The 27,213-nt window shown below is 46.1% G+C and overlaps 1 protein-coding gene across 2 annotated transcripts in view; it reads right to left on the bottom strand.

Moving 5' to 3' along the window:
* Window positions 1-27,213, bottom strand: part of avl9 (AVL9 homolog (S. cerevisiase)) — a 286,897-nt gene that overhangs the window by 5,699 nt on the left and 253,985 nt on the right. For both annotated transcript variants that reach the window (XR_011885036.1, XM_072251628.1), the window contains one exon: window positions 8,805-8,893. Coding sequence is in view for 1 of the 2 variants with exons in the window: in XM_072251628.1 (XP_072107729.1) it covers window positions 8,805-8,893 (89 nt within the window). In the remaining variant the exon portion in view is untranslated. The remainder of the gene's footprint in view (window positions 1-8,804; window positions 8,894-27,213) is intronic.

Genomic DNA, 27,213 nt, shown 5'->3' with positions numbered 1-27,213 from the left:
TAAATGCGGGTTCTTTTTTAACATTTAAGAATAAATTGGACAGATACATGGATGGGAGGTGTATGGAGGGATATGGTCCGTGTGCAGGTCAGTGGGACTAGGCAGAAAATGGTTCGGCACAGCCAAGAAGGGCCAAAGGGCCTGTTTCTGTGCTGTAGTTTCTATGGTTCAATGGTGGTAGAGGTGGATACAATAGGGTCTTTTCAGAGACTTAGACAGCAGCATGGAGGTAGAAAAATAGAGGGCTATACGGTAGGGAAATTTTAGGCAGCTTCTAGAGCAGGTTACATGGTTGGCAACCCTGTAATGTTCAACACTACCTGCCCCTCCACCAAACTTCGTATCATGTGCAATCTTGGCAACAAAGCCATCTATTCCATCATCTAAATCATTGAGATATATATAACATGAAAAGCAGTTCCAATACAGAACCCTGCAGAACATCACTAGTCACTGGTAGCCAACCAAAAAAGGATTCTTTTATTCCCAAACACTAGGAAATCTGCAGATGCTGGAAATTCAAGCAACACATACAAAATGTTGGTGGAACGCAGCAGGCCAGGTAGCATCTATAGGAAGAGGTACAGTCGACAGAGAAATTGCAAGGGAATCCCCGTCTCGCAATTCCTCCGTCTCCACCACATCTGCTCTCAGGATGAGGCTTTTCATTCCAGGACGAAGGAGATGTCTTACTTTTTAAAGAAAGGGGCTTCCCTTCCTCCACCATCAACTCTGCTCTCAAACGCATCTCTCCCATTTCACGCACATCTGCTCTCACCCCATCCTCCTGCCACCCCACTAGGAATAGGGTTCCCGTTGTCCTCACCTACCACCCCACCAGCCTCCGGGTCCAATATATAATTCTCTGTAACTTCTGCCACCTCCAACGGGATCCCACCACCAAGCACATCTTTCCCTCCCCCGCTTTCTGCTTTCCGCAGGGATCGCTCCCTACATGACTCCCTTGTCCATTCATCCTCCCCATCCCTTCCCACCGATCTCCCTCCCGGCACCTAGCCTTGTAAGCGGAACAAGTGCTACACATGCCCTTACACTTCCTCCCTCACCACCATTCAGGGCCCCAGACAGTCCTTTCAGGTGAGGCAACACTTCACCTGTGAGTCGGCTGGGGTGATATACTGTGTCCGGTGCTCCTGATGTGGCCTTCTATGTATTGGCGAGACCTGACGCAGGCTGGGAGATCGTTTTGCTGAGCACCTACGCTCTGTCTGCCAGAGAAAGCAGGATCTCCCAGTGGCCACACATTTTAATTCCATGTCCCATTCCCATTCTGTTATGTCTATCCATGGCCTCCTCTACTGTCAAGATGAAGCCACACTCAGGTTGGAGGAACAACACCTTATATTCCGTCTGGATAGCCTCCAACCCGAGGGCATGAACATTGACTTCTCTGACTTCCGCTAATGCCACTCGCTGCCTCCTACCAATCAACCAATGCACTAACCATGCCAAAAAATTCCTGAAATTCCTGTAATACCACGGGCTCTTAACTTGGCAAGCAGCCTCATGTGTGGTACTTTGTCAAAGGCCTTCTGAAATTCCAAATATACAACATTTACTACATCCCCTTTATCTATCCTATTTGTATTCTCCGCAAAGAATTCCAACAGATTCGTCAGGCAAGATTTTCCGTTATAAGCCATGCTGATTTTGTCTTACCTTGTCCATGCTTAACAATTGGCTCCACATCATCTCAACCACTGAGGTCAGGCTAACTGGTCTATAATTTCCTTTTCTGCTGCCTTCCTGCTTTCTTAAAGAGTGGAGTGACACTTGCAATTTTTCAGTCCTCCGGCACCATGCCAGAGTCCCATGATTTCTGAAAGATCATTGCTGATGCAACCTCTTTCAGAGTCCTCGGGTGCAGTTCATCTGGTCCAGGTGACTTCTGTACCCTTAGCTCTTTCAACTTTTTTGAGCACCTGCTCCCTTGTAATAGTAACTGCTCTCACTTCTCTTCCCTCGCACCCTTCAACATCTGGCACACTGTTGGTGTCTTGCACAGTGAAGTCCATCTGCCACTTCTCAGCCCAGTTCTGCATCCTATCAATGTCCCACTGTAATCTCTGACAACCCTCTAGACTATCCACAATACCCCCAACCTTTGTGATTCTTGAAAGATCATGACCAATGCATCTGTTATCTCCCACAGCCGCCTCTCTCAGGACTCTGGGATGTAGTCCATCTGGTCCAGGTAACTTATCCACCTTCAGACCTTTGAGCTTGACTCGCATTTTTTCCCTTTGTAATAACAATGGCACTTATTCCTGGTGTCTTTCATTAGGTTCATTCTGCTATTTCTTTGTCCCCCATTAGTTCCTCACCAGCAACACACATCAAAGTTGCTGGTGAACTCAGCAGGCCAGGCAGCATCTCTAGGAAGAGGTACAGTCGACGTTTCAGGCCGAGACCCTTCGTCAGGACTAACTGAAAGAAGAGCTAGTGAAAGATTTGAAAGGGGGAGGGGGAGGGGGAGGGGGAGGGTTGGAGCCAAGAGCTGGACAGGTGATTGGCAAAAGGGATATGAGAGGATCATGGGACAGGAGGTCTGGGGAGAAGGAGAAGGGGGAGGGGGAACCCAGAGGATGGGCAAGGGGTATAGTGAGAGGGACAGAGGGAGAAAAAGGAGAGAGAGAAAAAGAATGTGTGTATATAAATAAATAACGGATGGGGTACGAGGGGGAGGAAAGGCATTAACAGAAGTTAGAGAAGTCAATGTTCATGCCATCAGGTTGGAGGCTACCCAGAGGGAATATAAGGTGTTGTTCCTCCAACCTGAGTTGGCTTCATCTTTACAGTACAGGAGGCCGTGGATAGACATGTCAGAATGGGAATGGGATGTGGAATTAAAATGTGTGGCCACTGGGAGATCCTGCTTTCTCTGGCAGACAGAGCGTAGGTGTTCAGCAAAACGGTCTCCAAGTATGCATCGGGTCTCGCCAATATAGAGAAGGCCACATTGGGAGCACCGGACGCAGTATATCACCCCAGCCGACTCACAGGTGAAGTGTCGCCTCACCTGGAAGGACTGTCTGGGGCCCTGAATGGTGGTAAGGGAGGAAGTGTAAGGGCATGTGCAGCACTTGTTCCGCTTACAAGGATAAGTGCCAGGAGGGAGATCAGTGGGGAGGGATGGGGGGGGGACGAATGGACAAGGGAGTCACGTAGGAAGCCATCCCTGTGGAAAGCATGGTGGTGGGGGGGAGGGAAAGATGTGCTTAGTGGTGGGATCCCGTTGGAGGTGGCGGAAGTTACGGAGAATAATATGTTGGACCAGGAGGCTGGTGGGGTGGTAGGTGAGGACCAAGGGAACCCTATTCCTAGTGGGGTGGTGGGAGGATGGAGTGAGAGCAGATGTGCGTGAAATGGGGGAGATGCGTTTGAGAGCAGAGTTGATGGTGGAGGAAGGGAAGCCCCTTTCTTTAAAAAAGGAGGACATCTCCCTCGTCCTGGAATGAAAAGCCTCATCCTGAGAGCAGATGCGGCGGAGACGGAGGAATTGTGAGAAGGGGATGGCATTTTTGCAAGAGACGGGGTGAGAAGAGGAATAGTCCAGATAGCTGTGAGAGTCAGTAGGCTCATAGTAGACATCAGTAGATAAGCTGTCTCCAGAGATAGAGACAGAAAGATCTAGAAAGGGGAGGGAGGTGTCAGAAATGGACCAGGTAAACTTGAGGGCAGGGTGAAAGTTGTAGGCAAAGTTAATGAAGTCAACGAGCTCAGCATGCGTGCAGGAAGCAGCGCCAATGCAGCGAAGGAAAAGTGGGGGACAGATACCAGAATAGGCTTGGAACATAGATTGTTCCACAAAGCTAACAAAAAGGCAGGCATAGCTAGGACCCATGAGGGTGCCCATAGCTACATGTTTAGTTTGGAGGAAGTGGGAGGAGCCAAAGGAGAAATTATTAAGAGTAAGGACTAATTCCGCTAGATGGAGCAGAGTGGTGGTAGAGGGGAACTGGTTAGGTTTCTTCAACTCTTCCTCACCAGCATCATTTTCCAGTGGTCTAATATAGATTCTTACCTCTCTTTTAGTCTTTATATTACTGAAGAAATTTTTGGTATCCTGCTTTATATTATTGGCTAGTCTGCCCTCATATTTCAACTTTTTCCTTCTTAGAGCTTTTTAGTTGCCTTTTGTTGGATTTTAAGAGCTTTCCAATCATCCAACTTCCCACTCCACTTTTGCTACTTTATATGCCCTTTCCTTGGCTTTTATGTAGTTGTTAACTTCCTTTGTCAGCCACTTATATCCTGCGCTACATGAATACTGTACAGCCATACCATCGCCTATGCCTTCCTGCCTGTCCTTATGATACAAAATATATCCTTTGTTGTTAAGCTCCCAACTATGGCCTTCTTTCAGCCACGACTCAGTGATGTCCACAATGTCATACTGACCAATCTCCAATTGGGCCACAAGTTCCTCCACCTTCTTCCAAATGCTAAGCACATTTAAATACAGCACCTTCAGTCTTGCATTCTTTGCCCTTTGACTTTTGCCTCTGTGGTACAAATTTACCCCTTCGCTCTGTCTGCATTTGTACCCAATCATTGGCTTGTCCTTCCTTATATTCATGTTACACCCATCATCTACTTTTAAACCTGTTGGCTCATCCTCAGCTCTATCATCCTGGTTCCCATCCCCCTGCAATATTATTTTAAACCACTTTCAACAGATCTAGTAAATCTGCACGCAAGAGTATTGGTCCCCCCTGGATTCAAGAGCAACCCGTGCTTTTTGTACAAGTAGATCCCAGCTACACCAGAACAGGTGCCAATTGTCCAGAAATCTGAATTCCTGCACCCCCGGTCCAATTCTTCAGACACATCTTTTAAGTAATAAAAAATAATTCCATCTGCCACCACTCCACCCAACTTTCCCGGGGCTGAATTGGCTAACACGAGGGGGCCTAGTTTTAAAGTGCTGGGAAATAGTTACAAGAAGGATGTCAGAGGTAAGTTTTTCACACAGAGAGTGGTGGGTGCGTGGAATGCATTACCAGCGAAGGTGTTAGAGGCAGGTACAATCGGATGTTTTAAGAGACTCAGATAGGTATACTGAGCTTTGAAAAATAGAGGGCTATGCGGTAGTGAAATTCTAGGCCGCTTCTAGACTAGGTTACATGGTTAGCACCACATTGTGGACTGAAGGGCCTGTAATGTGTTGTAGATTTCTATGTTTTTATGTTTCCAGTTGACTTTGACTATAAGACATAGGAGCAGAATTAGACCATCTGGCCCACCGAGTCTGCTCAGCCATTCAATCATAGCTGATTCTTTTTTTTTAAGCTCCTCAACCCCAGTTCCCGGCCTTCTCTCTGTAACATCTGATGTCGTGCCCAATCAACAATCTATCAATCTCTGCCTTAAGTACACTCAATGGCTTGGCCTCCACTGCTGCATATGGCAACAAATTCCACAAATTCACCACCCTTTGGCTAAAGAAATTACTCTGCATCCCTGGTTTGAAAGGGCGCCCCTCTATCCTGAGGCTGTGCCCTCTTGTCACAGACTCTCCCACCATGGGAAACATCCTTTCCACATCTACTCTGTCTAGGCCTTTCAACGTTCGAAAGGTTTCAATGAAATCCCCCCTCATCCTTCTGAATTCCAGCGAGTACAGGCCTAGAGCCATCAAACATTCGTCCTATGATCACCCTTTCATTTATGCAATCTTCCTTGTGAACCTCCTCTGGACCCTGTCCAATGCCAGCACATATTTTCTAAGATGAAGGACTCAAAACTGTTCACAATACTCAAGGTGAGGCCTCACCAGTGCCTTAAAAAGCCTCAGCATCACATCTTTGCTATTGTATTCTAGACCTCTTGAAATGAGATTCTGGACTAGTTTCTGAGGATTGGAGGGTGGCTAATGTAACCCCACTTTTTAAAAAAGGAGGGAGAGAGAAACTGGGGAATTATAGACCGTTTAGCCTAACATTGGTGGTGGGGAAAATGCTAGAGTCAGTTATCAAAGATGTGATAACAGCACATTTGGAAAGCGGTGAAATCATCGGACAAAGTCAGCATGGATTTGTGAAAGGAAAATCATGTCTGACGAATCTCATAGAATTTTTTGAGGATGTAACTAGTAGAGTGGATAGGGGAGAACCAGTGGATGTGGTATCTGGATTTTCAAAAGGCTTTTGACAAGGTCCCACACGAGATTAGTGTGCAAACTTAAACCACACAGTATTGGGGGTAAGGCATTGATGTGGATAGAGAATTGGTTGGCAGACAGGAAGCAAAGAGTGGGAATAAACGGGACCTTTTCAGAATGGCAGGCAGTGACTAGTGGGATACTGCAAGGCTCAGTGCTGGGACCCCAGTTGTTTACAATATATATTAATGACTTAGATGAGGGAATTAAATGCAGCATCTCCAAGTTTGCGGATGACACGAAGCTGGGCGGCAGTGTTAGCTGTGAGGAGGATGTTAAGAGGATGCAGGGTGACTTGGATAGGTTAGGTGAGTGGGCAAATTCATGGCAGATGCAATTTAATGTGGATAAATGTGAAGTTATCCACTTTGGTGCCAAAAACAGGAAAACAGATTATTATCTGAATGGTGGCCGATTAGGAAAAGGGGAGGTGCAACGAGACCTGGGTGTCGTTATACACCAGCCATTGAAAGTGGGCATGCAGGTACAGCAGGCGGTGAAAAAGGCAAATGGTATGCTGGCAAGAATATTCGAGTACAGGAGCAAGGAGGTACTACTGCAGTTGTACAAGGCCTTGGTGAGACCACACCTGGAGTATTGTGTGCAGTTTTGGTCCCCTAATCTGAGGAACGACATTCTTGCCACAGAGGGAGTACAAGGAAGGTTCACCAGATTGATTCCTGGGATGGCAGGACTTTCAGATGATGAAAGACTGGATTGACTAGGCTTATACTCATTGGAATTTAGAAGATTGAGGGGGGATCTTATTGAAACGTATAAAATCCTAAAAGGATTGGACAGGCTAGATGCAGGAAGATTGTTCCCGATGTTGGGGAAGTCCAGAATGAGGGGTCACAGTTTGAGGATAAAGGGGAAGCCTTTTAGGACGAGATTAGGAAAAACTTCTTCACACAGAGAGTGGTGAATCTATGGAATTCTCTGCTGCAGGAAACAGTTGAGGCCAGTTCATTGGCTATATTTAAGAGAGAGTTAGATATGGCCCTTGTGGCTAAAGGGATCAGCGGGTATGGAGGGAAGGTTGGTACAGGGTTCTGAGTTGGATGATCAGCCATGATCATACTGAATGGCGGTGCAGGCTCAAAGGGCCGAATGGCCTACTCCTACACCTATTTTCTATGTTTCTATGAATGTTAACATGGCATTTGCCTTCCTCATCACTAACTCAACCTGCAAGTTAACCTTCAGGGTGTTCTGCACAAGGACTCTCAAAATCCTCTGCATTTCAGATTCCTGGATTTTCTCCCTGTTTAGAAAACAGTCCGCACATTTATTTCTACTACCAAAGTTGTATGTCATTTGCCACTTTCTTGCCCATTCTCCTAACTTGTCTGTCCTTCTGCATCCTGTTTCCTCAACACTACCTGCCCCCCCACTAATCTTTGTATTATCTGCAAACTTGGCAACAAAGCCATCTATTTCATCATCTAAATCATTTATATACAGCACAAAAAGAAGTGGTCCCAACACCAAACCCAACCAGAAAAGGATCCTCTTATTCCCGCTCACTGCCTCCTACCAATCAGTCAATGCTCTATCCATGTTAGTAACTTTCCAGTAATACCGTGGGCTCTTAACTTGGTAAGCAGCCTCATGTGTGGCACTTTGTCAAAGTCCTTCTGAAAGTCCAAATATACAACATCCCCCACATCCCCTTTATCTATCTTACTTGTAATCTCCTCAAAGAATTCACAGAAACACACTAAAAACCTACAGCTGAATACACAGCCCAGAATGCTGTGCTGAACTTTAGAAATTACCTCGGGTTACCCATAGCCCTCTATTTTTCTAAGCTCCATGTACCTGTCCAGCAGTCTCTTAAAGGACCCTGTTGTATCCGCCTCCCACAGTTGCTAGCAGCCCATTCCATGCACTCACCACACTCTTGTAAAAAACTTACCCCTGACATCTCCTCTGTAGCTTCTTCCAAGCGCCTTAAAGCTGTGTCCTCTCATGTTTGCAATTCCAACAGGTTCATCAGGCAGGATTTTCCCTGAAGGAAACCATGCTGACTTTGTACTATCTTCTCCTCTGTCACCAAGTACTCCATCAGCTCATCCTTAACAATTGACTCCAACATCTTCCCAACTACTAAGATTTATATCCATCTGTATCCTTTCACAACCTCCTTCACTTCAACATTTTTTCTGTTGTGAGTAAACTTGCTAACCCACCCACCTTTGTTGTCATCTAAATCATTATGTATGTAAGAAAAAGCAGCAGCCCCCGCAGTACACCTCCGGTGACACAGTCACCACCTCTTGGCCAATATCATTCTCCTCCTATTACAAAGCAAATCGTGGGCCGTAACGTTGGATGTTATTTTTGATTTTGATTGCTATTTTCTAAGCATTCAAAATGTCATTAAAGTGATTCAAACAGCAAGTTTGAGGAAAATAGGCATGGGCTGATAGGTAACAATATATTGAAGTAATGCTAATGGAAGAGTATTGGGTATAGAACTGGTAATTAGTAAGGATAACTGGGGTTAATGGTGGGTTCTTCCAAAAGGGAGGGGGCAAGTGGGACTGCAACTGAGAAACTTGCCAATCTCACAGCGAGCTGTGGAGTAATCATGGGAAGTAACGGTTAGTGGACTTACCGACTGCTTTTCCTGTCTGCATCACACTGCGACTTGTGGAAATCACTGCATTTCCCAGCTTCTTCCCGCGTTCACTGTTCTGCACAGAACTAAAGCAAACAAATATTCAATCAGTTATTTTCTTCAGCAAGTGACTAAACATATGCATTGATTCAAGGTTGTTGCAGATTATGTCACTATAGAAGCATCTAATTGCATTCCAAAAAGTAATTTATTCCTCAGTTGGCAAGTATCAATTAGTGGGCTATGAAAGGGTATGAAGGTTTGAGTAACAGTTATCCACAATATATTAATGATCTGCATAAGGGAACTGCATACACTCAATGGCACTTTAGTAGGTACAGGAGTGGAACTCAGTGTGATCTTCTGCTGTTGTTTGACATATTGTGTGATCAGAGATGCTCTTCAGCACACCAATGTCGTAATGTGCTGTTATCTGAGTTACTGTCACCTTCCTGTCAGCCTGACCCAGTCTGGCCAGTCTCTAACCTCTCATTAACAAGGCATTTTCACCCACAGAACTGCTACTCACCATACAAGGATAGATCTGGTCCTAGGGTTGAGGTTCTGAACTGGAAGAAGGCCAAATTTGAAGAAATGAGAAAGGATCTAAAAAGTGTGGATTGGGACAGGTTGTTCTCTGGCAAAGATGTGATCAGTAGGTGGGAAGCCTTCAAAGGAGAAATTTTCAGAGTGCAGAGTTTGTATCTCCCAGTCAGGATTAAAGGCAAAGTGAATAGGAATAAGGAACCTTGGTTCTCAAGGGATATTGCAACTCTGATAAAGAAGAAGAGGGAGTTGTATGACATGTATAGTAAATAAGAAGTGCAAGAAAATACTTAGGAAAGAAATCAGGAGGGCTAAAAGAAGACATGAGGTTGCCTTGGCAGTCAAAGTGAAGGATAATCCAAAGAGCTTTTACAGGTATATTAAGAGCAAAAGGATTGTAAGGGATAAAATTAGTCCTCTTGAAGATCAGAGTGGTCGGCTATGTGCGGAACCAAAGGAAATGGGGGAGATCTTAAATAGTTTTTTTGCGTCTGTATTTACTAAGGAAACTGGCATGAAGTCTATGGAATTAAGGGGAACAATTAGTGAGATCATGGAAACTGTACAGATGGAAAAGGAGGAGGTCCTTGCTGTCTTGAGGAAAATTAAAGTGGATAAATCCCCGGGACCTGACAGGGTGTTCCCTTGGACCTTGAAGGAGACTGGTGTCGAAATTGCAGGGGCCCTGGCAGAAATATTTAAAACGTCGCTGTCTACAGGTGAGGTGCCGGAGGATTGGAGAGTGGCTCATGTTCTTCCGTTGTTTAAAAAAGGATCAAAAAGTAATCTGGGAAATTATAGGCCGGTGAGTTTAACGTCGGTAGTAGGTAAGTTATTGGAGGGAGTACTAAGAGACAGAATCTACAAGCATTTGGATAGACAGGGACTTATTAGGGAGAGTCAACATGGCTTTGTGCGTGGTAGGTCATGTTTGACCAATCTATTGGAGTTTTTCAAGGAGGTTACCAGGGAAGTGGATGAAGGGAAGGCAGTGGATATTGTCTACATGCACTTCAGTAAGGCCTTTGACAAGGTCCCGCAAGGGAGGTTAGTTAGGAAAATTTAGTCGCTAGGTATACATGGAGAGGTGGTAAATTGGATTAGACATTGGCTCAATAGAAGAAGCCAATGAGTGGTAGTAGAGAATTGCTTCTCCGAGTGGAGGCCTGTGACTAGTGGTGTGCCACAGGGATCAGTGCTGGGTCCATTGTTATTTGTCATCTATATCAATGATCTGGATGATAATGTGGTAAACTGGATCAGCAAATTTGCTGATGATACAAAGATTGGAGGTGCAGTAGACAGTGAGGAAGGTTTTCAGAGCCTGCAGAGGGACTTGGACCAGCTTGGAAAATGGGCTGAAAAATGGCAGATGGAGAATAATACAGACAAGTGTGAGGTATTGCATGTTGGAAGGACAAACCAAGGTAGAACATACAGAGTTAATGGTAAGGCATTGAGGAGTGCAGTAGAACAGAGGGATCTGGGAATACCGATACAAAATTCCCTAAAAGTGGCGTCGCAGGTAGATAGGGTCGTAAAGAGAGCTTTTGGTACATAGGCCTTTATTAATCAAAGTATTGAGTATAAGAGCTGGAATGTTATGATGAGTTGTATAAGGCATTGGTGAGGCCAAATCTGGAGTATTGTGTTCAGTTTTGGTCACCAAATTACAGGAAGGAGATAAATAAGATTGAAAGAGTGCAGGGAAGGTTTACAAGGATGTTGCCGGGACTTGAGAAACTCAGTTACAGAGAAAGGTTGAATAGGTTAGGACTTTATTCCCTGGAGCGTAGAAGAATGAGGGGAGATTTGATAGAGGTATATAAAATCATGATGGGTATAGATAGAGTGAATGCAAGCAGGCTTTTTCCACTGAGGCAAGGGGAGAAAAAAACTAGAGGACATGGGTTAAGGGTGAGGGGGGAAAAGTTTAAAGGGAACATTGGGGGGGCTTCTTCACACAGAGAGTGGTGGGAGTATGGAATTAGCTGCCAGACGAGGTGGTAAATGCGGGTTCTATTTTAATATTTAAGAATAAATTGGACAGATACATGGATGGGAGGTGTATGGAGGGTTATGGTCCGTGTGCAGGTCAGTGGGACTAGGCAGAAAATGGTTCGGCAAAGCTAAGAAGGGCCAAAAGGCCTGTTTCTGTGCTGTAGTTTTTCTATGGTTTCAGACATTTTCTGTTCCTCGCACCAACGTCTGTAAACTCGAGTCTCTATGTAAGACCGTAAGATATAGCAGCAGAATTAGGTGTCCGCTCCGCCATACCATTATGGCTAATTCAATTTTCCCTCTTAGCCCCAATCTCCTGCTTTCTCCCAGTTACGTTTGACTAATCAATAATCTATCAACTCTCTGCCTTAAATGCACATAAAGACTTGGCCTCCACGATTTCCTGTGGCTGTGTACTCTGGTCCTAAACTCCTCCACATAGGAAACATCCTCTAACAAGGCCTTTCAACATTTGTCACGTTTCATTGAGGTCAACCTCATTCTTCTGAATACCAGTGAGTACAGGCCAAGAACCATCAAAAAATCTTCATGTTACATTTTCGAGAACCTCCTTTGAACCTTCTCCAATATCAGTACATCCTTTCATAGATAAGGGGCCCAAACTTCGCACAATACTCCAAGTGAGTCCTCACTAGTGCTTTATAAAGTCTCAGCATGGCATCCTTGCTTTTATATACTAGCCCTCTTGAAACAAATGCTAACATTGCATATGCCTTCCTCACCGCCGACTAGACTCGCAAACTAATCTTTACAGAATCCTCCACAAGGACTCCCAAGTCCCCTCCCTCTACAGATTTTTTAATTTTCTCCCCACTTAGAAAATAATCTACCTCTTTATTTCTACTACCAAAGTGCAAAATACACTTCTCATCACTGTATTCCATCTGCCACTTTGTCCATTCTCTTAATCCGATTTAAATCCTTCTAAAAGCCTCTCTACTTCCACAAAACTATCTGCCCCTCCAGCGATTTTCATTTCATCTGCCAATTTGACCAGAAAGCCATCAACTCCCATCATTGGCATATTGGCGTAACAAGAATTTGTCCCAACACAGACTCGAGGAACAATACTAGTCAGCAGCAGACAACCAGAAAAGGCTTCCATTATTCCCACAAACAAGATGAATTCTGCAGATGCTGGAAATTCAAGCAACACACATCAAAGTTGCTGGTGAACGCAGCAGGCCAGGCAGCATCTCTAGGAAGAGGTACAGTCGACGTTTCAGGCCGAGACTCTTTGTCAGGACTAACTGAAGGAAGAGTAAGTAAGAGATTTGAAAGTGAGAGGGGGAAGGTGAGATCCAAAATGATAGGAGAAGATAGGAGGGGGAGGGATGGAGCCAAGAGCTGCACAGGTGATTGGCAAAGGGAATATGAGAGGATCATGGGACAGGAGGCCCAGAGAGAAGGAAAAGCGGGGTGGGGGGAAAAACCCAGAGGATGGGCAAGGGGTGAGAGGGACAGAGGGAGAAAAAGGAGAGAGAGAAAAAGAATGTGTGTATATAAATAAATAACAGATGGGGTTCGAGGGGGAGGAAAGGCATTAACAGAAGTTAGAGAAGTCAATGTTCATGCCATCAGGTTGGAGGCTACCCAGACGGAATAAAAGGTGTTGTTCCTCCAACCTGAGTGTGGCTTCATCTTTACAGTAGAGGAGGCTGTGGATAGACATGTCAGAATGGGAACGGGATGTGGAATTAAAATGTGTGGCCACTGGGAGATCCTGCTTTCTCTGGCAGACAGAGCGTAGGTGTTCAGCAAAACGGTCTCCCAGTATGCATCGGGTCTCGCCGATATAGAGAAGGCCACATTGGGAGCACCGGACGCAGTATATCACCCCAGCCGACTCACAGGTGAAGTGTCGCCTCACCTGGAAGGACTGTCTGGGGCCCTGAATGGTGGTAAGGGAGGAAGTGTAAGGGCATGTGCAGCACTTGTTCCGCTTTCAAGGATAAGTGCCAGGAGGGAGATCAGTGGGGAAGGATGGGGGGGAACGAATGGACAAGGGAGTCGCGTAGGGAGCGATCCCTGTGGAAAGCATGGTGCGGGGGGAGGGAAAGATGTGCTTAGTGGTGGGATCCCGTTGGAGGTGGCAGAGGTTACGGAGAATAATATGTTGGACCAGGAGGCTGGTGGGGTGGTAGGTGAGGACCAGGGGAACCCTATTCCTAGTGGGGTGGCGGGAGGATGGAGTGAGAGTTTAAAAAGGCGACCACCCTATAAAGCGGGCAGCTGTTGGAGCGGGCAGCGGAGTGAGCGGTAGCAGAGTGTAGGGCTTTGGCTTCAACGGGCTTCGGCGATAAACGGGAAGAGGCGAGAGCGAAGCGCCAACTCTTTTTTTCTCTCTCCCGCCCCCCCCCCCCAACCCTTTCACGAATCGGCCCGGACAGACAGGAACAGCAGGGCTCTTATAGCTAATGGTTTAAAAAGTTTGTCTGTTTGGCGAGGTAAGTGGGTGAGTAGACACATTTTTCCTGTTTCATTCGTGTAGAATTAGATAGCATGCCTGCAGGGTTAGTGCTTTGTTCAGGGTGTCAGATGTGGGAATCCTGGGAGACTTCCAGCCTCCCTGATGGCCACATCTGCGCCAGGTGCACCGAGTTGCAGCTCCTCAGAGACTGTGTTAGGGATCTGCAGCTGCAGCTTGATGACCTAGTGCTTATCAGGGAAAGTGAAGAGGGGATAGACAGGAGCTATAGGGAGGTAGTCATCCCTAGGCTACAGGGGTCAGAACACTGGGTCACTGTCAAGAGAGGGAAGGGAAATGCCCAGATAGTGGAGAGCACCCCTGTGGCTGTCCCCCTCAGCAACAAATATCTTGTTCTGGATGCTGTTGAGGGGGATGACCTGACAGGGAATGCCCACGGTGACCGGGTCTCTGGCATTGAGCCTGGCGTCGTTGTGCAGGAGAGAAGGAGGGTGAAGAGAAATGCGGTAGTCGTGGAGGATTCCATAGTCAGGGGAACAGACAGGAGATTCTGTGAGCCTGACAGAGATACCCGCATGGTGTGTTGCCTCCCAGGTGCCAGGGTACGGGATGTCTCGGATCGGGTCCTGAATATTCTAAAGGGGGAGGGTGAGCAGCCAGTTGTCTTGGTACATGTTGGTACCAATGACATAGATAGGACAAAGGAGGAGGTCCTGAAGAGAGATTTCCGGGAGTTAGGAAGGAAGCTGAGAAGCAGGACCTCCAGGGTAGTAATCTCGGGATTGCTAACTGTGCCATGTGCTAGCGAGGGCAAGAGTAGTCGGATCAGGCAGATGAATGCCTGGCTCAAGAGATTGGTGTAGGGGGCAGGGCTTCAGATTCTTGGATAATTGAGATCTCTTCTGGGGGAAGTATGACCTGTTCAAAAAGGACAGGTTACACCTGAACCCGAAGGGGACCAATATCCTGGCGGGAAAGTTTAATAGAGCTGTTAGGGAGGGTTTAAACTAATTTGGCAGGGGGATGGGAACCAGAATGATAGAGCGGAGGAAGGAGAAAACAGAAGTAAATCTAAGATAGTGAGCAGTAAAGATGTCAGGAAAGACAGGCAGGTGATGGGGCAAATGTGTAGCCATTGGGATGAGTTGCAGTGCAATAAAGTTGCAGTGAAATCAAAGCAAAAAGTATCAAATACTGGTCTTAAGATGTTGTACTTAAATGCACGCAGCATAAGAAATAAGGTGGATGATCTTGTTGTACAGCTACAGATTGGCAGGTATGATATTGTGGCCATCACTGAGACCTGGCTAAAGGATGCATGTCTCTGGAAGCTGAACGTCCAAGGATACACGGTGTATCGGAAGGATAGGAAGGTAGGCAGAGGGGGAGGCGTGGCTTTATTGGTAAGAAATGATATTAAATCGTTAGAAAGAGGTGATATAGGATCGGAAGGTGCAGAATCTTTATGGGTTGAGCTAAGGAATAGTAGGGGTAAAAGGACCCTGATGGCAGTTATTTACAGGCCTCCAAACAGCTGCAGGGATGTGGACTACAAATTACAACTGGAAATAGAAAAGGCTTGTCAGAAGGGCAGTGTTATGATAATTGTGGGGGATTTTAACATGCGAGTAGATTGGAAAAATCAGGTCGGCACTGCATGTCAAGAGAGAGAATTTGTAGAATGTCTGCGAGATGGCTTTTTAGAACAGCTTGTCGTTGAGCCCACTAGGGGATCGGCTGTAATGGATTGGGTATTGTGTAATGAACCAGAGGTGATTGGAGAGATTGAGGTGAAGGAACCCTTAGGAGACAGTGATCATAACATGATTGAGTTCACTGTGAAATTAGAAAAAGAGAAGCCAAAATCTGATGTGTCGGTGTTTCAGTGGAGTAAAGGAAACTACAGTGGCATGAGAGAGGAACTGGCCAAAGTTGACTGGAAAGAGACACTGGCGGGAAAGACGGCAGAGCAGCAGTGGCTGGAGTTTATGCGAGAAATGAGGAATGTGCAAGACAGGTATATTCCAAAAAAGAAGAAATTTTCGAGTGGAAAAAGGATGCAACCGTGGTTGACAAGAGAAGTCAAAGCCAAAGTTAAAGCTAAGGAGAGGGCATACAAGGAAGCAAAAATTAGTGGGAAGACAGAGGATTGGGAAGTCTTTAAAACCTTACAAAAGGAAACCAAGAAGGTCATTAAGAGAGAAAAGATTAACTATGAAAGGAAACTAGCAAATAATATTGAAGAGGATACTAAAAGCTTTTTCAAGTATATAAAGAGTAAAAGACAGGTGAGAGTAGATATAGGACCGATAGAAAATGATACTGGAGGAATTGTAATGGGAGATGAGGAGATGGCAGAGGAACTGAACAAGTATTTTGCATTAGTCTTCACTGAGGAAGACAGCAGGATACCGGACACTCAAGGGTGGCAGGGAAGAGAAGTGTGCGCAGTCACAATTACGACAGAGAAAGTACTCAGGAAGCTGAATAGGCTAAAGGTCGATAAATCTCCTGGACCAGATGGAATGCATCCTCGTGTTCTGAAGGAAGTAGCTGTGGAGATTGCGGAGGCATTAGCGATGATCTTTCAAAAGTCGATAGATTCTGGCATGGTTCCGGAGGACTGGAAGATTGCAAATGTCACTCCGCTATTTAAGAAGGGGGCAAGGAAGCAAAAAGGAAATTATAGACCTGCTAGCTAGACGTCGGTGGTTGGGAAGTTGTTGGAGTCGATTGTCAAGGATGAGGTTACAGAGTACCTGGAGGCATATGACAAGATAGGCAGAACTCAGCATGGATTCCTTAAAGGAAAATCCTGCCTGACAAACCTATTACAATTTTTTGAGGAAATTACCAGTAGGCTAGACAAGGGAGATGCAGTGGATGTTGTACATTTGGATTTTCAGAAGGCCTTTTGACAAGGTGCCACACGTGAGGCTGCTTAACAAGATAAGAGCCCATGGAATTACAGGAAAGTTACATACGTGGATAGAGCGTTGGCTGATTGGCAGGAAACAGAGAGTGGGAATAAAGGGATCCTATTCTGGTTGGCTGCCGGTTACCAGTGGTGTTCTACAGGGATCAGAGTTGGGGCCGCTTCTTTTTACATTGTACATCAACGATTTGGATTATGGAATAGATGGCTTTGTGGCTAAGTTTGCTGACGATACGAAGATAGGTGGAGGGGCCGGTAGTGCTGAGGAAACAGAGAGTCTGCAGAGAGACTTGGATAGATTGGAAGAATGGGCAGAGAAGTGGCAAATGAAGTACAATGTTGGAAAGTGTATGGTTATGCACTTTGGCAGAAAAAATAAACGGGCAGACTATTATTTAAATGGGGAAAGAATTCAAATTTCTGAGATGCAACGGGACTTGGGAGTCCTCGTACAAGATTCCCTTAAAGTTAACTTCCAGGTTGAGTCGGTAGTGAAGAAGGCGAATGCAATGTTGGCATTCATTTCTAGAGGAATAGAGTATCGGAGCAGGGATGTGATGTTGAGGCTCTATAAGGCGCTGGTGAGACCTCACTTGGAGTACTGTGGGCAGTTTTGGTCTCCTTATTTAAGAAAGGATGTGCTGACGTTGGAGAGGGTACAGAGAAGATTCACTAGAATGATTCCGGGAATGAGAGGGTTAACATATGAGGAACGCTTGTCCGCTCTTGGACTGTATTCCTTGGAGTTTAGAAGAATGAGGGGAGACCTCATAGAAACATTTCGAATGTTAAAAGGCATGGACAGAGTGGATGTGGCAAAGTTGTTTCCCATGATGGGGGAGTCTAGTACAAGAGGGCATGACTTCAGGATTGAAGGGCGCCCTTTCAGAACAGAAATGCGAAAAAATTTTTTTAGTCAGAGGGTGGTGAATCTATGGAATTTGTTGCCACGGGCAGCAGTGGAGGCCAAGTCATTGGGTGTCTTTAAGGCAGAGATTGATAGGTATCTGAGTAGCCAGGGCATCAAAGGTTATGGTGAGAAGGCGGGGCAGTGGGACTAAATAGGATAAAATGTATCAGCTCATGATAAAATGGCGGAGCAGACTCGATGGGCCGAATGGCCTACTTCTGCTCCTTTGTCTTATGGTCTTATGGAGAGCAGATGTGCGTGAAATGGGGGAGATACGTTTGAGAGCAGAGTTGATGGTGGAGGAAGGGAAGCCCCTTTCTTTAAAAAAGGAGGACATCTCCCTCGTCCTGGAATGAAAAGCCTCATCCTGAGAGCAGATGCGGCGGAGACGGAGGAATTGTGAGAAGGGGATGGCATTTTTGCAAGAGACAGGGTGAGAAGAGGAATAGTCCAGATAGCTGTGAGAGTCAGTAGGCTCATAGTAGACATCAGTGGATAAGCTGTCTCCAGAGATAGAGGCAGAAAGATCTAGAAAGGGGAGGGAGGTGTTGGAAATGGACCAGATAAACTTGAGGGCAGGGTGAAAGTTGTAGGCAAAGTTAATAAAGTCAACGAGCTCAGCATGTGTGCAGGAATCAGCGCCAATGCAGTCGTCGATGTAGCAAAGGAAAAGTGGGGGACAGATACCAGAATAGGTTCAGAACATAGATTGTTCCACAAAGCCAACAAAAAGGCAGGCATAGCTAGGACCCATATGGGTGCCCATAGCTACACCTTTAGTTTGGAGGAAGTGGGAGGAGCCAAAAGAGAAATTATTAAGAGTAAGGACTAATTGCTAGACAAAGCAAGTGGTGGTAGAGGGGAACTGATTAGGTCTGGAATCCAAAAAGAAGCGGAGAGCTTTGAGACCTTCCCGATGGGGGATGGAAGTATATAGGGACTGGACATCCATGGTGAAAATAAAGCGGTGGGGGCCAGGGAACTTAAAATCATTGAAAAGTTTAAGAGCGTGAGAAGTGTCACGAAGATAGGTAGGAAGGGATTGAACAAGGGGGGATAAAACCGTGTCGAGGTATGCAGAAACGAGTTTGGTGGGGCAGGAGCAAGCTGAGACAATAGGTCTGCCAGGATAGGCAGGTTTGTGGATCTTGGGTAGGAGGTAGAAATGGGAAGTGCGAGGTGTGGGAACTATAAGGTTGGTAGCAGTGGATGGGAGATCCCCTGAGCGGATAAAGTCGGTGATGGTGTGGGAGACAATGGCCTAATGCTCCTTAGTGGGGTCACGATCGAGGGGTAAATAAGAGGAGGTATCCGCAAGTTGTCGCTGTGCCTCGACAAGGTAGAAGTCAGTACGTCAGACTACAACAGCACCTCCCTTATCGGCGGGTTTAATAGTAAGGTTAGGATTAGTGCGGAGGGAGTGGAGAGCAGAGCGTTCGGAAGGAGTAAGGTTGGAATGGAAACAAGGTGCGGTGAAATCGAGACCGTTAATGTCCTGTCGGCAGTTAGCAATAAAGAGATCCAGAGCAGGCAGAAGACCAGAGCGGGGTGTCCATGAAGAAGAGGAGGGTTGAAGACGGGAGAAGCGGTCATCAGTGGGGTTGGAAGAGTCCTTGTCGAAGAAGTAGGCTCGGAGACGGAGACAGCGGAAGAAGAGTTCCGCATCATGGCGAACGCAGAACTTGCTGAGGTGTGGGTGAAGGGGGACAAAGGTGAGGCCCTTACTGAGGACAGAGCATTCTGCCTCCGACAGTTGAAGGTCGGAGGGGATGGTAAAGACCCGGCACGGATGAGAGCTGGGATCAGAGAGGGGAGGGGGGAGGCTGGGGGTGTCAGTGGAGAGGGGAGGGTTGGGGTGAGAGGAAGATGGAGCCCCTGAGGGCCCAGGAGCTGACAGTGGGATCTGAGGGAGACAGGGTTGCAGAGTGGTGGTGGGGGAAGGGGAGACGGGAGTCAAAATAGCAGCACATAAAGACCCGGCCTGGAGTTCAAGGCTGGAGTTGCAGTTCCATTATTCCCACTCTTTCCCTCCTGCCAATCAGCCACTGTTTTATCCATGCTAGTAACTTTCCTGTAATAACATGGGCTCTTAACTTGTTAAGCAGCCTCGTAAGGCACCTTGTCAAAGGCCTTCTGAAAGTCCAGATCCACAACATCCACCAATTCTCTTTTGTTTATACTGCTTGTTATTTCTCCAAGGAATTCCAACATATTTGTCAGGCAAGATTTTCCCTTGAGGAAACCATACTGATTACAGCCTATTTTGTCATGTACCTCCAAGTACCCCGAAACCACATCCAGATCAGAGTAGAAAAGCCAATAGCAGACATCCCACCCTGCAAAAACTGATTTCAGGGAGGTAGCACCATCAATTTGCAGGAGACTTATAGAAACATAGAAAATAGGTGCAGGAGTAGGCCATTCGGCCCTTCGAGCCTGCACTGCCATTCAGTACGATCATGGCTGATCATCCAACTCAGAACTCTGTACCAGCCTTCCCTCCATACCCCCTGATCCCTTCAGCCACAAGGGCCATATCTAACTCCCTCTTAAATATAGCCAATGAACTGGCCTCAACTGTTTCCTGTGGCAGAGAATTCCATAGATTCACCACTCCGTGTGTGAAGAAGTTTTTCCTAATCTCGGTACTAAAAGGCTTCCCCTTTATCCTCAAACTGTGACCCCTCGTTCTGGACTTCCCCAACATCGGGAACAATCTTCCTGCATCTAGTCTGTCCAATTCCTTTAGGATTTTATATGTTTCAATAAGATCCCCCCTCAATCTTCTAAATTCCAACGAATATAAGCCTAGTCGATCCAGTCTTTCATCATATGAAAGTCTTCCCACCCCAGGAATCAATCTGGTGAACCTTCTTTGTACTCCCTCTATGGCAAGGATGTCCTTCCTCAGATTAGGGGACCAAAACTGCACACAATGCTCCAGATGTGGTCTCACCAAGGCCTTCTACAACTGCAGTAGTACCTCCCTGCTCCTGTACTCGAATCCTCTTGCTATGAATGCCAGCATACCATTTGCCCTTTTCACCGCCTGCTGTACCTGCATGCCCACTTTCAATGACTGGTGTACAATGACACCTAGGTCTCGTTGCACCTCCCCTTTTCCTAAGGGCCACCATTCAAATAATAATCTGTTTTCCTGTTTTTGCCACCAAAGTGGATAACCTCACATTTATCCACATTAAATTGCATCTGCCATGAATGTGCCCACTCAACTAACCTATCCAAGTCACCCTGCATCCTCTCAGCATCCTCCTCACAGCTAACACTGCTGCCCAGCTTCGTGTCATCCGCAAACTTGGAGATGCTGCATTTAATTCCCTCATCTAAGTCATTAATATATATTGTAAACAACTGGGGTCCCAGCTCTGAGCCTTGCGGTACCCCACTAGTCACTGTCTCTCATTCTGAAAAGGTCCCGTTTATTCCCACTCTTTGCTTCCTGTCTGCCAACCAATTCTCTATCCACATCAATACCTTACCCCCAATACCGTGTGCTTTAAGTTTGCACACTAATCTCCAGTGTGGGACCTTGTCAAAAGCCTTTTGAAAATTCAAATATACCACATCCACTGGTTCTCCCCTATCCACTCTACTAGTTACATCCTCAAAAAATTCTATGAGATTCGTCAGACATAGTTTTCCTTTCACAAATCCATGCTGACTTTGTCCGATGATTTCACCGCTTTCCAGATGTGCTGTTATCACATCTTTGATAACTGACTCTAGCATTTTCCCCACCACCGATGTTAGGCTAACTGGTCTATAATTCCCCGGTTTCTCTCTCCCTCCTTTTTTAAAAAGTAGGGTTACATTAGCCACCCTCCAATCCTCAGGAACTAGTCCAGAACCTAAGAGTTTTGAAAAATTATCACTAATGCATCCACTATTTCTTGGGCTACTTCCTTAAGCACTCTGGGATGCAGACCATCTGGCCCTGGGGATTTATCTGCCTTCAATCCCTTCAATTTACCTAACACCACTTCCCTACTAACATGTATTTCGCTCAGTTCCTCCATCTCACTGGACCCTCTGTCCCTTACTATTTCCGTAAGATTATTTATGTCCTCCTTAGTGAAGACAGAACCAAAGTAATTATTCAATTGGTCTGCCATGTCCTTGCTCCCCATAATCAATTCACCTGTTTCTGTCTGTAGGGGACCTACATTTCTCTTTACCAGTCTTTTTCTTTTCACATATCTATAAAAGCTTTTACAGTCAGTTTTAATGTTCTTTGCCAGTTTTCTCTCATAATCTTTTTTCCCCTTCCTAATTAAGCCCTTTGTCCTCCTCTGCTGGACTCTGAAATTCTCCCAGTCCTCAGGTGAGCCACTTTTTCTGGGTAATTTGTATGCTTCTTCTTTGGAATTGATACTATCCCTAATTTCCCTTGTCAGCCACGGGTGCACTACTTTCCCCGATTTATTCTTTTGCCAAACTGGGATGAACAATTGTTGTAGTTCATCCATGCGATCTTTAAATGCTTGCCATTGCATATCCACCGTCAACCCCTTAAGTGTCATTTGCCAGTCTATCTTAGCTAATTCATGTCTCATACCTTCAAAGTTACCCTTCTTTAAGTTCAGAACCTTTGTTTCTGAATTAACTATGTCACTCTCCATCTTAATGAAGAACTCTACCATATTATGGTCACTCTTACCCAAGGGGCCTCTCACGACAAGATTGCTAATTAACCCTTCCTCATTGCTCAATACCCAGTCTAGAATAGCCTGCTCTCTAGTTGGTTCCTCGACATGTTGGTTCAAAAAACCATCCCGCATACATTCCAAGAAATCCTCTTCCTCAGCACTCTTACCAATTTGGTTCACCCAATCTATATGTAGATTGAAGTCACCCATTATAACTGCTGTTCCTTTATTGCACACATTTCTAATTTCCTGTTTAATACCATCCCCAATCTCGCTACTACTGTTAGGTGGCCTGTACACAACTCCCACCAGCGTTTTCTGCCCCTTAGTGTTATGCAGCTCTCCCCATATCGATTCCACATCCTCCTGGCTAATATCCTTCCTTTCTATTGTGTTAATTTCCTCTCTAACCAGCAATGTTACCCCACTTCCTTTTCTTTCATGTCTATCTCTCCTGAATATTGAATATCCCTGAATGTTGAGCTCCCATCCTTGGTCACCCTGGAGCCATGTCTCTGTGATCTCAACTATATCATATGCATTAATAACAATCTGCACTTTTAATTCAGTCACGTTACGAATGCTCCTTGCATTGACACACAAAGCCTTCAGGCTCACTATTACAACACTCTTAGCCCTTATACAATTATGTTGAAAAGTGGCCCTTTTTGATGCTTGCCCTGAATTTGTCGGCCTGCCACTTTTACTTTTCACCTTACTACTTTTTGCTTCTACCCTCATTTTACACCCCTCTGACTCTCTGCACTTGTTCTCATCCCCCTGTTGTGAACTAATCTCCTCTCTCCTAGTCTCTTTAATTTGATTCCCACCCCCCAACCATTCTAGTTTAAAGTCACCTCAGTAGCCCTCACAAATCTCCCCTGCAGGATATTGGTCCCCCTAGGATTCAAGTGTAACCCATCCTTTTTGTACAGGTCACACCTGTGCCAAAAGAGGTCCCAATGATCCAAAAACTTGAATCCCTGCCCCCTGCTCCAATCCCTCAGCCACGCATTTATCCTCCACCTCATTGCATTCCTACTCTCACTGTCGCGTGGCACAGGCAGTAATCCCGAGATTTTTCTCAACTCCCTTCCTAACTCCCTATATTCTCCTTTCAGGACCTCTTCCCTTTTCCTACCTATATGTAATGAGGTATATTGGTACTTATATGTACCACGACCTCTGGCTCCTCACCCTCCCACTTCAGGATATCTTGGAGGCGATCAGAAATATCCCGGACCCTGGCACCAGGGAGGCAAACTACCACCCGGGTCTCTGGACTGCGTCCACAGAATCTCCTACCTGACCACCTTACTATCAAGTCCCCTATTACAACTGCCCTCCTCTTCCTTTCCCTACCCTTCTGAGCTACAGGGCCGGACTCTGTGCCGGAGGCATGGCCACTGTCGCTTCCCCCGGGTAAGCTGTCCCCCCCAACAGTACTCAAACAGGAGTACCTATTGTCAAGGGGCACAGCCAGGGTACCTGACTCTTCCCCTTCCCCCTCCTAACCGTGACCCACTAACCTCCCGTGGCCCCGGTGTGACCACCTGCCTGTAACTCCTCTCTATCAACTCCTCACTCTCCCTGACCAGACGAAGGTCATCGAGCTGCAGCTCCAGTTCCCTAACGTGGTCCCTTAGGAGCTGCAGCTCGGCACACCTGGCGCAGATGTGGACGTCCAGGAGGCTTGCAGACTCCACGACCTCCCACATCTGGCACCCAGAACAACAAGCTGCCCTCACACTCATACTGCCCCTCTCCTGAAATAACAACAAAAAATGAATACCAAACCTTCCTCGCCTCTCCCGTTCCCGCCTAAGCCCTTAAACCTTCACTCTGCTCCCGGCTCACTCCGCAGCCCACAAACTATGTTGCCTGCTGTATGAGGCTGTGTTCTTTTTAAATCTTCCAACATCACACACTTCCGGGAGAGGTGGGATGTCTGCAATAGAGTAGCTCCTTAGCAGCTAGCCAGCTAGTTTAAATAACGTTAGCTATGCTAATGAACGAATGACACCTGTTAAACTCACCTCAACATGTCTTTTACAGTCTTAACCCACCATGGGCAATAGAAAAGTCACTGTTGCAAACAGTGCAGCGAGCAACACTGTCATTATTTTTGACCCCTATTAGGCAGGGGTACACTTTAGTGTAGTCTGGGGTGACGTATGTTTTATTTTTTTTGGAACACTCTGCCATGGTGCGCTCTCGCTCTCTCTCTTGCTCGCGCTCTCTCTCGTGGTCTCTCGCGCTCTCGCTTGCTTTCTCTCTCGTGCTCTCGCTTTCTTGATCTCACGCGCTCTCTCGCTTGCTCACTCCAAAAAAATTGATTTCTGTGATATTGTATATAATTTGCGGGCGTCAGGGAGCCACTATTCATCTGCGGGAGGCTCCTGGAACTTCTGGGATAGTTGGGATGTCTGCAGTAGTGGGTCGCTACAGCAAAAAAGAGCTTTGACCAGTGACCAATTGACATTTGGGATTGATTAGCAAGAGCAAATTAAAGTCAGGCAAGGGTAAGAGCAAGGGCTGTCGTTGCAGCAGACAGAGTCAGAGTGGTGATCTTGAGGCTTTAGTTCTTCAAGGCTTCCACCAAGACAAACTTCAGTCAGAGAAAGAAGAGCTCAAGGTTAAGCTTCTTTTTCCACTTCCCTTCTTTATATCTGCTCAGCTAGGTATAAGACTATAAGATATCGGAGCAGAATTAAGCCATTCAGCCAATCCATCATGGCTGATCCCGGATCTCACTTAACCCCACACACTTGCCTTCTTGCCAGATCCTTTGATGTCCTTACCAATCATGAAACAATCAATTCCACCTTAAATACACCCATGGGCTCGGCCTTCACCGCAGAGCCTTCCACAGATTTACTACTCTCTGGATAAAAAAAATTCCTCCTCACCTCTGTTCTGAGGGGTCGCCCCACAATTTTGAGGCTGTGCCCCCTAGTTCTGGATACCCCCACCAGATAAAACATCCTCTCCACATTCAACCTATCTAGTCCTTTCAACATTCGGTAAGTTTAAGGCCATTCGGCCCATTGAGTCTGCTCTACCATTCAATCATGGCTGATCCAATTCTTCCAGTCATCCCATCTCCACTGCCTTCTCCCCATACCCTTTGATGCCCTGGCTAATCTCTGCCTTAAATACACCCAATGACTTGGCCTCCTCAGCTGCTCGTGGCAACAAATTCCACAGATTTGCCACCCTCTGACTAAAGTAATTTCTCCGCATCTCAGTTCTAAAAGGACATCTTTCAATCCTGAAGTCGTGCTCTCTTGTTGTAGACTCCCCTCCCAAGGGAAATACCTTTGCCATATCTAATCCGTTCAGGCCTTTTAACATTCAGAATGTTTCTATTAGATCTCCCCTCATTCTCCTGAACTCCAGGGAATACAGCCCAAGAGCTGCCAGACATTCCTCATACAGTAACTCTTTCATTCCTGGAATCATTCTATTGAATCTTCTCTGAACCCTCTCCAATGTCAGTATATCCTTTCTAAAATAAGGAGCCCAAAACTGCACACAATACTCCAAGGGTGGTCTCACGAGTGCCTGATAGAGCCTCAACATCACATTCCTGCTCTTATATTCTATACCTCTACAAATGAATGCCAACATTGAACACAGAACATAGAATAGTACAGCACATTACAGGCCCTTCAGCCCACAACGTTCTGCCGACCCTCAAACCCTGCCTCCCATATAACCCCCCACCTTAAATTCCTCCATATACCTGTCTAGTAGTCTCTTAAACTTCACTAGTGTATCTGCCTCCACCACTGACTCGGGCAGTGCATTCATACTCATAGTCATACTTTATTGATCCCGGGGGAAATTGATTTTCATTACAGTTGCACCATAAATAATAAATAGTAATAGAACCATGTAAAAGTTGCTGGTGAACGCAGCAGGCCAGGCAGCATCTCTAGGAAGAGGTGCAGTCGACGTTTCAGGCCGAGACCCTGACGAAGGGTCTCGGCCTGAAACGTCGACTGCACCTCTTCCTAGAGATAATGCCTGGCCTGCTGCGTTCACCAGCAAATTTTATGTGTGTTGCTTGAATTTCCAGCATCTGCAGAATTCCTGTTGTTTGAGTAATAGAACCATAATAGTTAAATAGTAATATGTAAATTATGCCAGTAAATTATGAAATAAGTCCAGAACCAGCCTATTGGCTCAGGGTGTCTGATCCTCCAAGGGAGGAGTTATAAAGTTTGATGGCCACAGGCAGGAATGACTTCCTATGACACTCTGTGTTGCATCTCAGTGGAATGAGTCTCTGGCTGAATGTACTCCTGTGCCCACTCAGTACATTATGTAGTGGATGGGAAACATTGACCAAGATTGCATGGAACTTAGACAGCATCCTCTTTTCAGACACCACTGTGAGAGTCCAGTTCCATCCCCACAACATCACTGGCCTTATGGATGAGTTTGTTTATTCTGTTGGTGTCTGTTACCGTCAGCCTACTGCCCCAGCACACAACATCAAACATGATAGCACTGGCCACCACAGCACTTCCACACATCAACCACTCTCTGAGTAAAAAACCTTCCTCTAATATCCCCCTTGAACTTCCCACCCCTTACCTTAAAGCCATGTCCTCTTGTATTGAGCAGTGGAAGAGGCGCTGGCTGTCCACTCTATCTATTCCTCTTAATATCTTGTATACCTCTATCATAGAAACATAGAAACATAGAAAATAGGTGCAGGAGTAGGCCATTCGGCCCTTCGAGCCTGCACCGCCATTTATTATGATCATGGCTGATCATCCAACTCAGAACACCGCCCCAGCCTTCCCTCCATACCCCCTAACCCCCGTAGTCACAAGGGCCATATCTAACTCCCTCTTAAATATAGCCAATGAACTGGCCTCAACTGTTTC

Source organism: Mobula birostris, chromosome 1 (genome assembly GCF_030028105.1).
Source record: "Mobula birostris isolate sMobBir1 chromosome 1, sMobBir1.hap1, whole genome shotgun sequence".
Classification (NCBI taxonomy): domain Eukaryota; kingdom Metazoa; phylum Chordata; class Chondrichthyes; order Myliobatiformes; family Myliobatidae; genus Mobula; species Mobula birostris.
The sequence above is the reverse complement of the archived record's forward strand: the minus strand, read 5'-3'. Positions and strand labels throughout refer to the sequence as shown.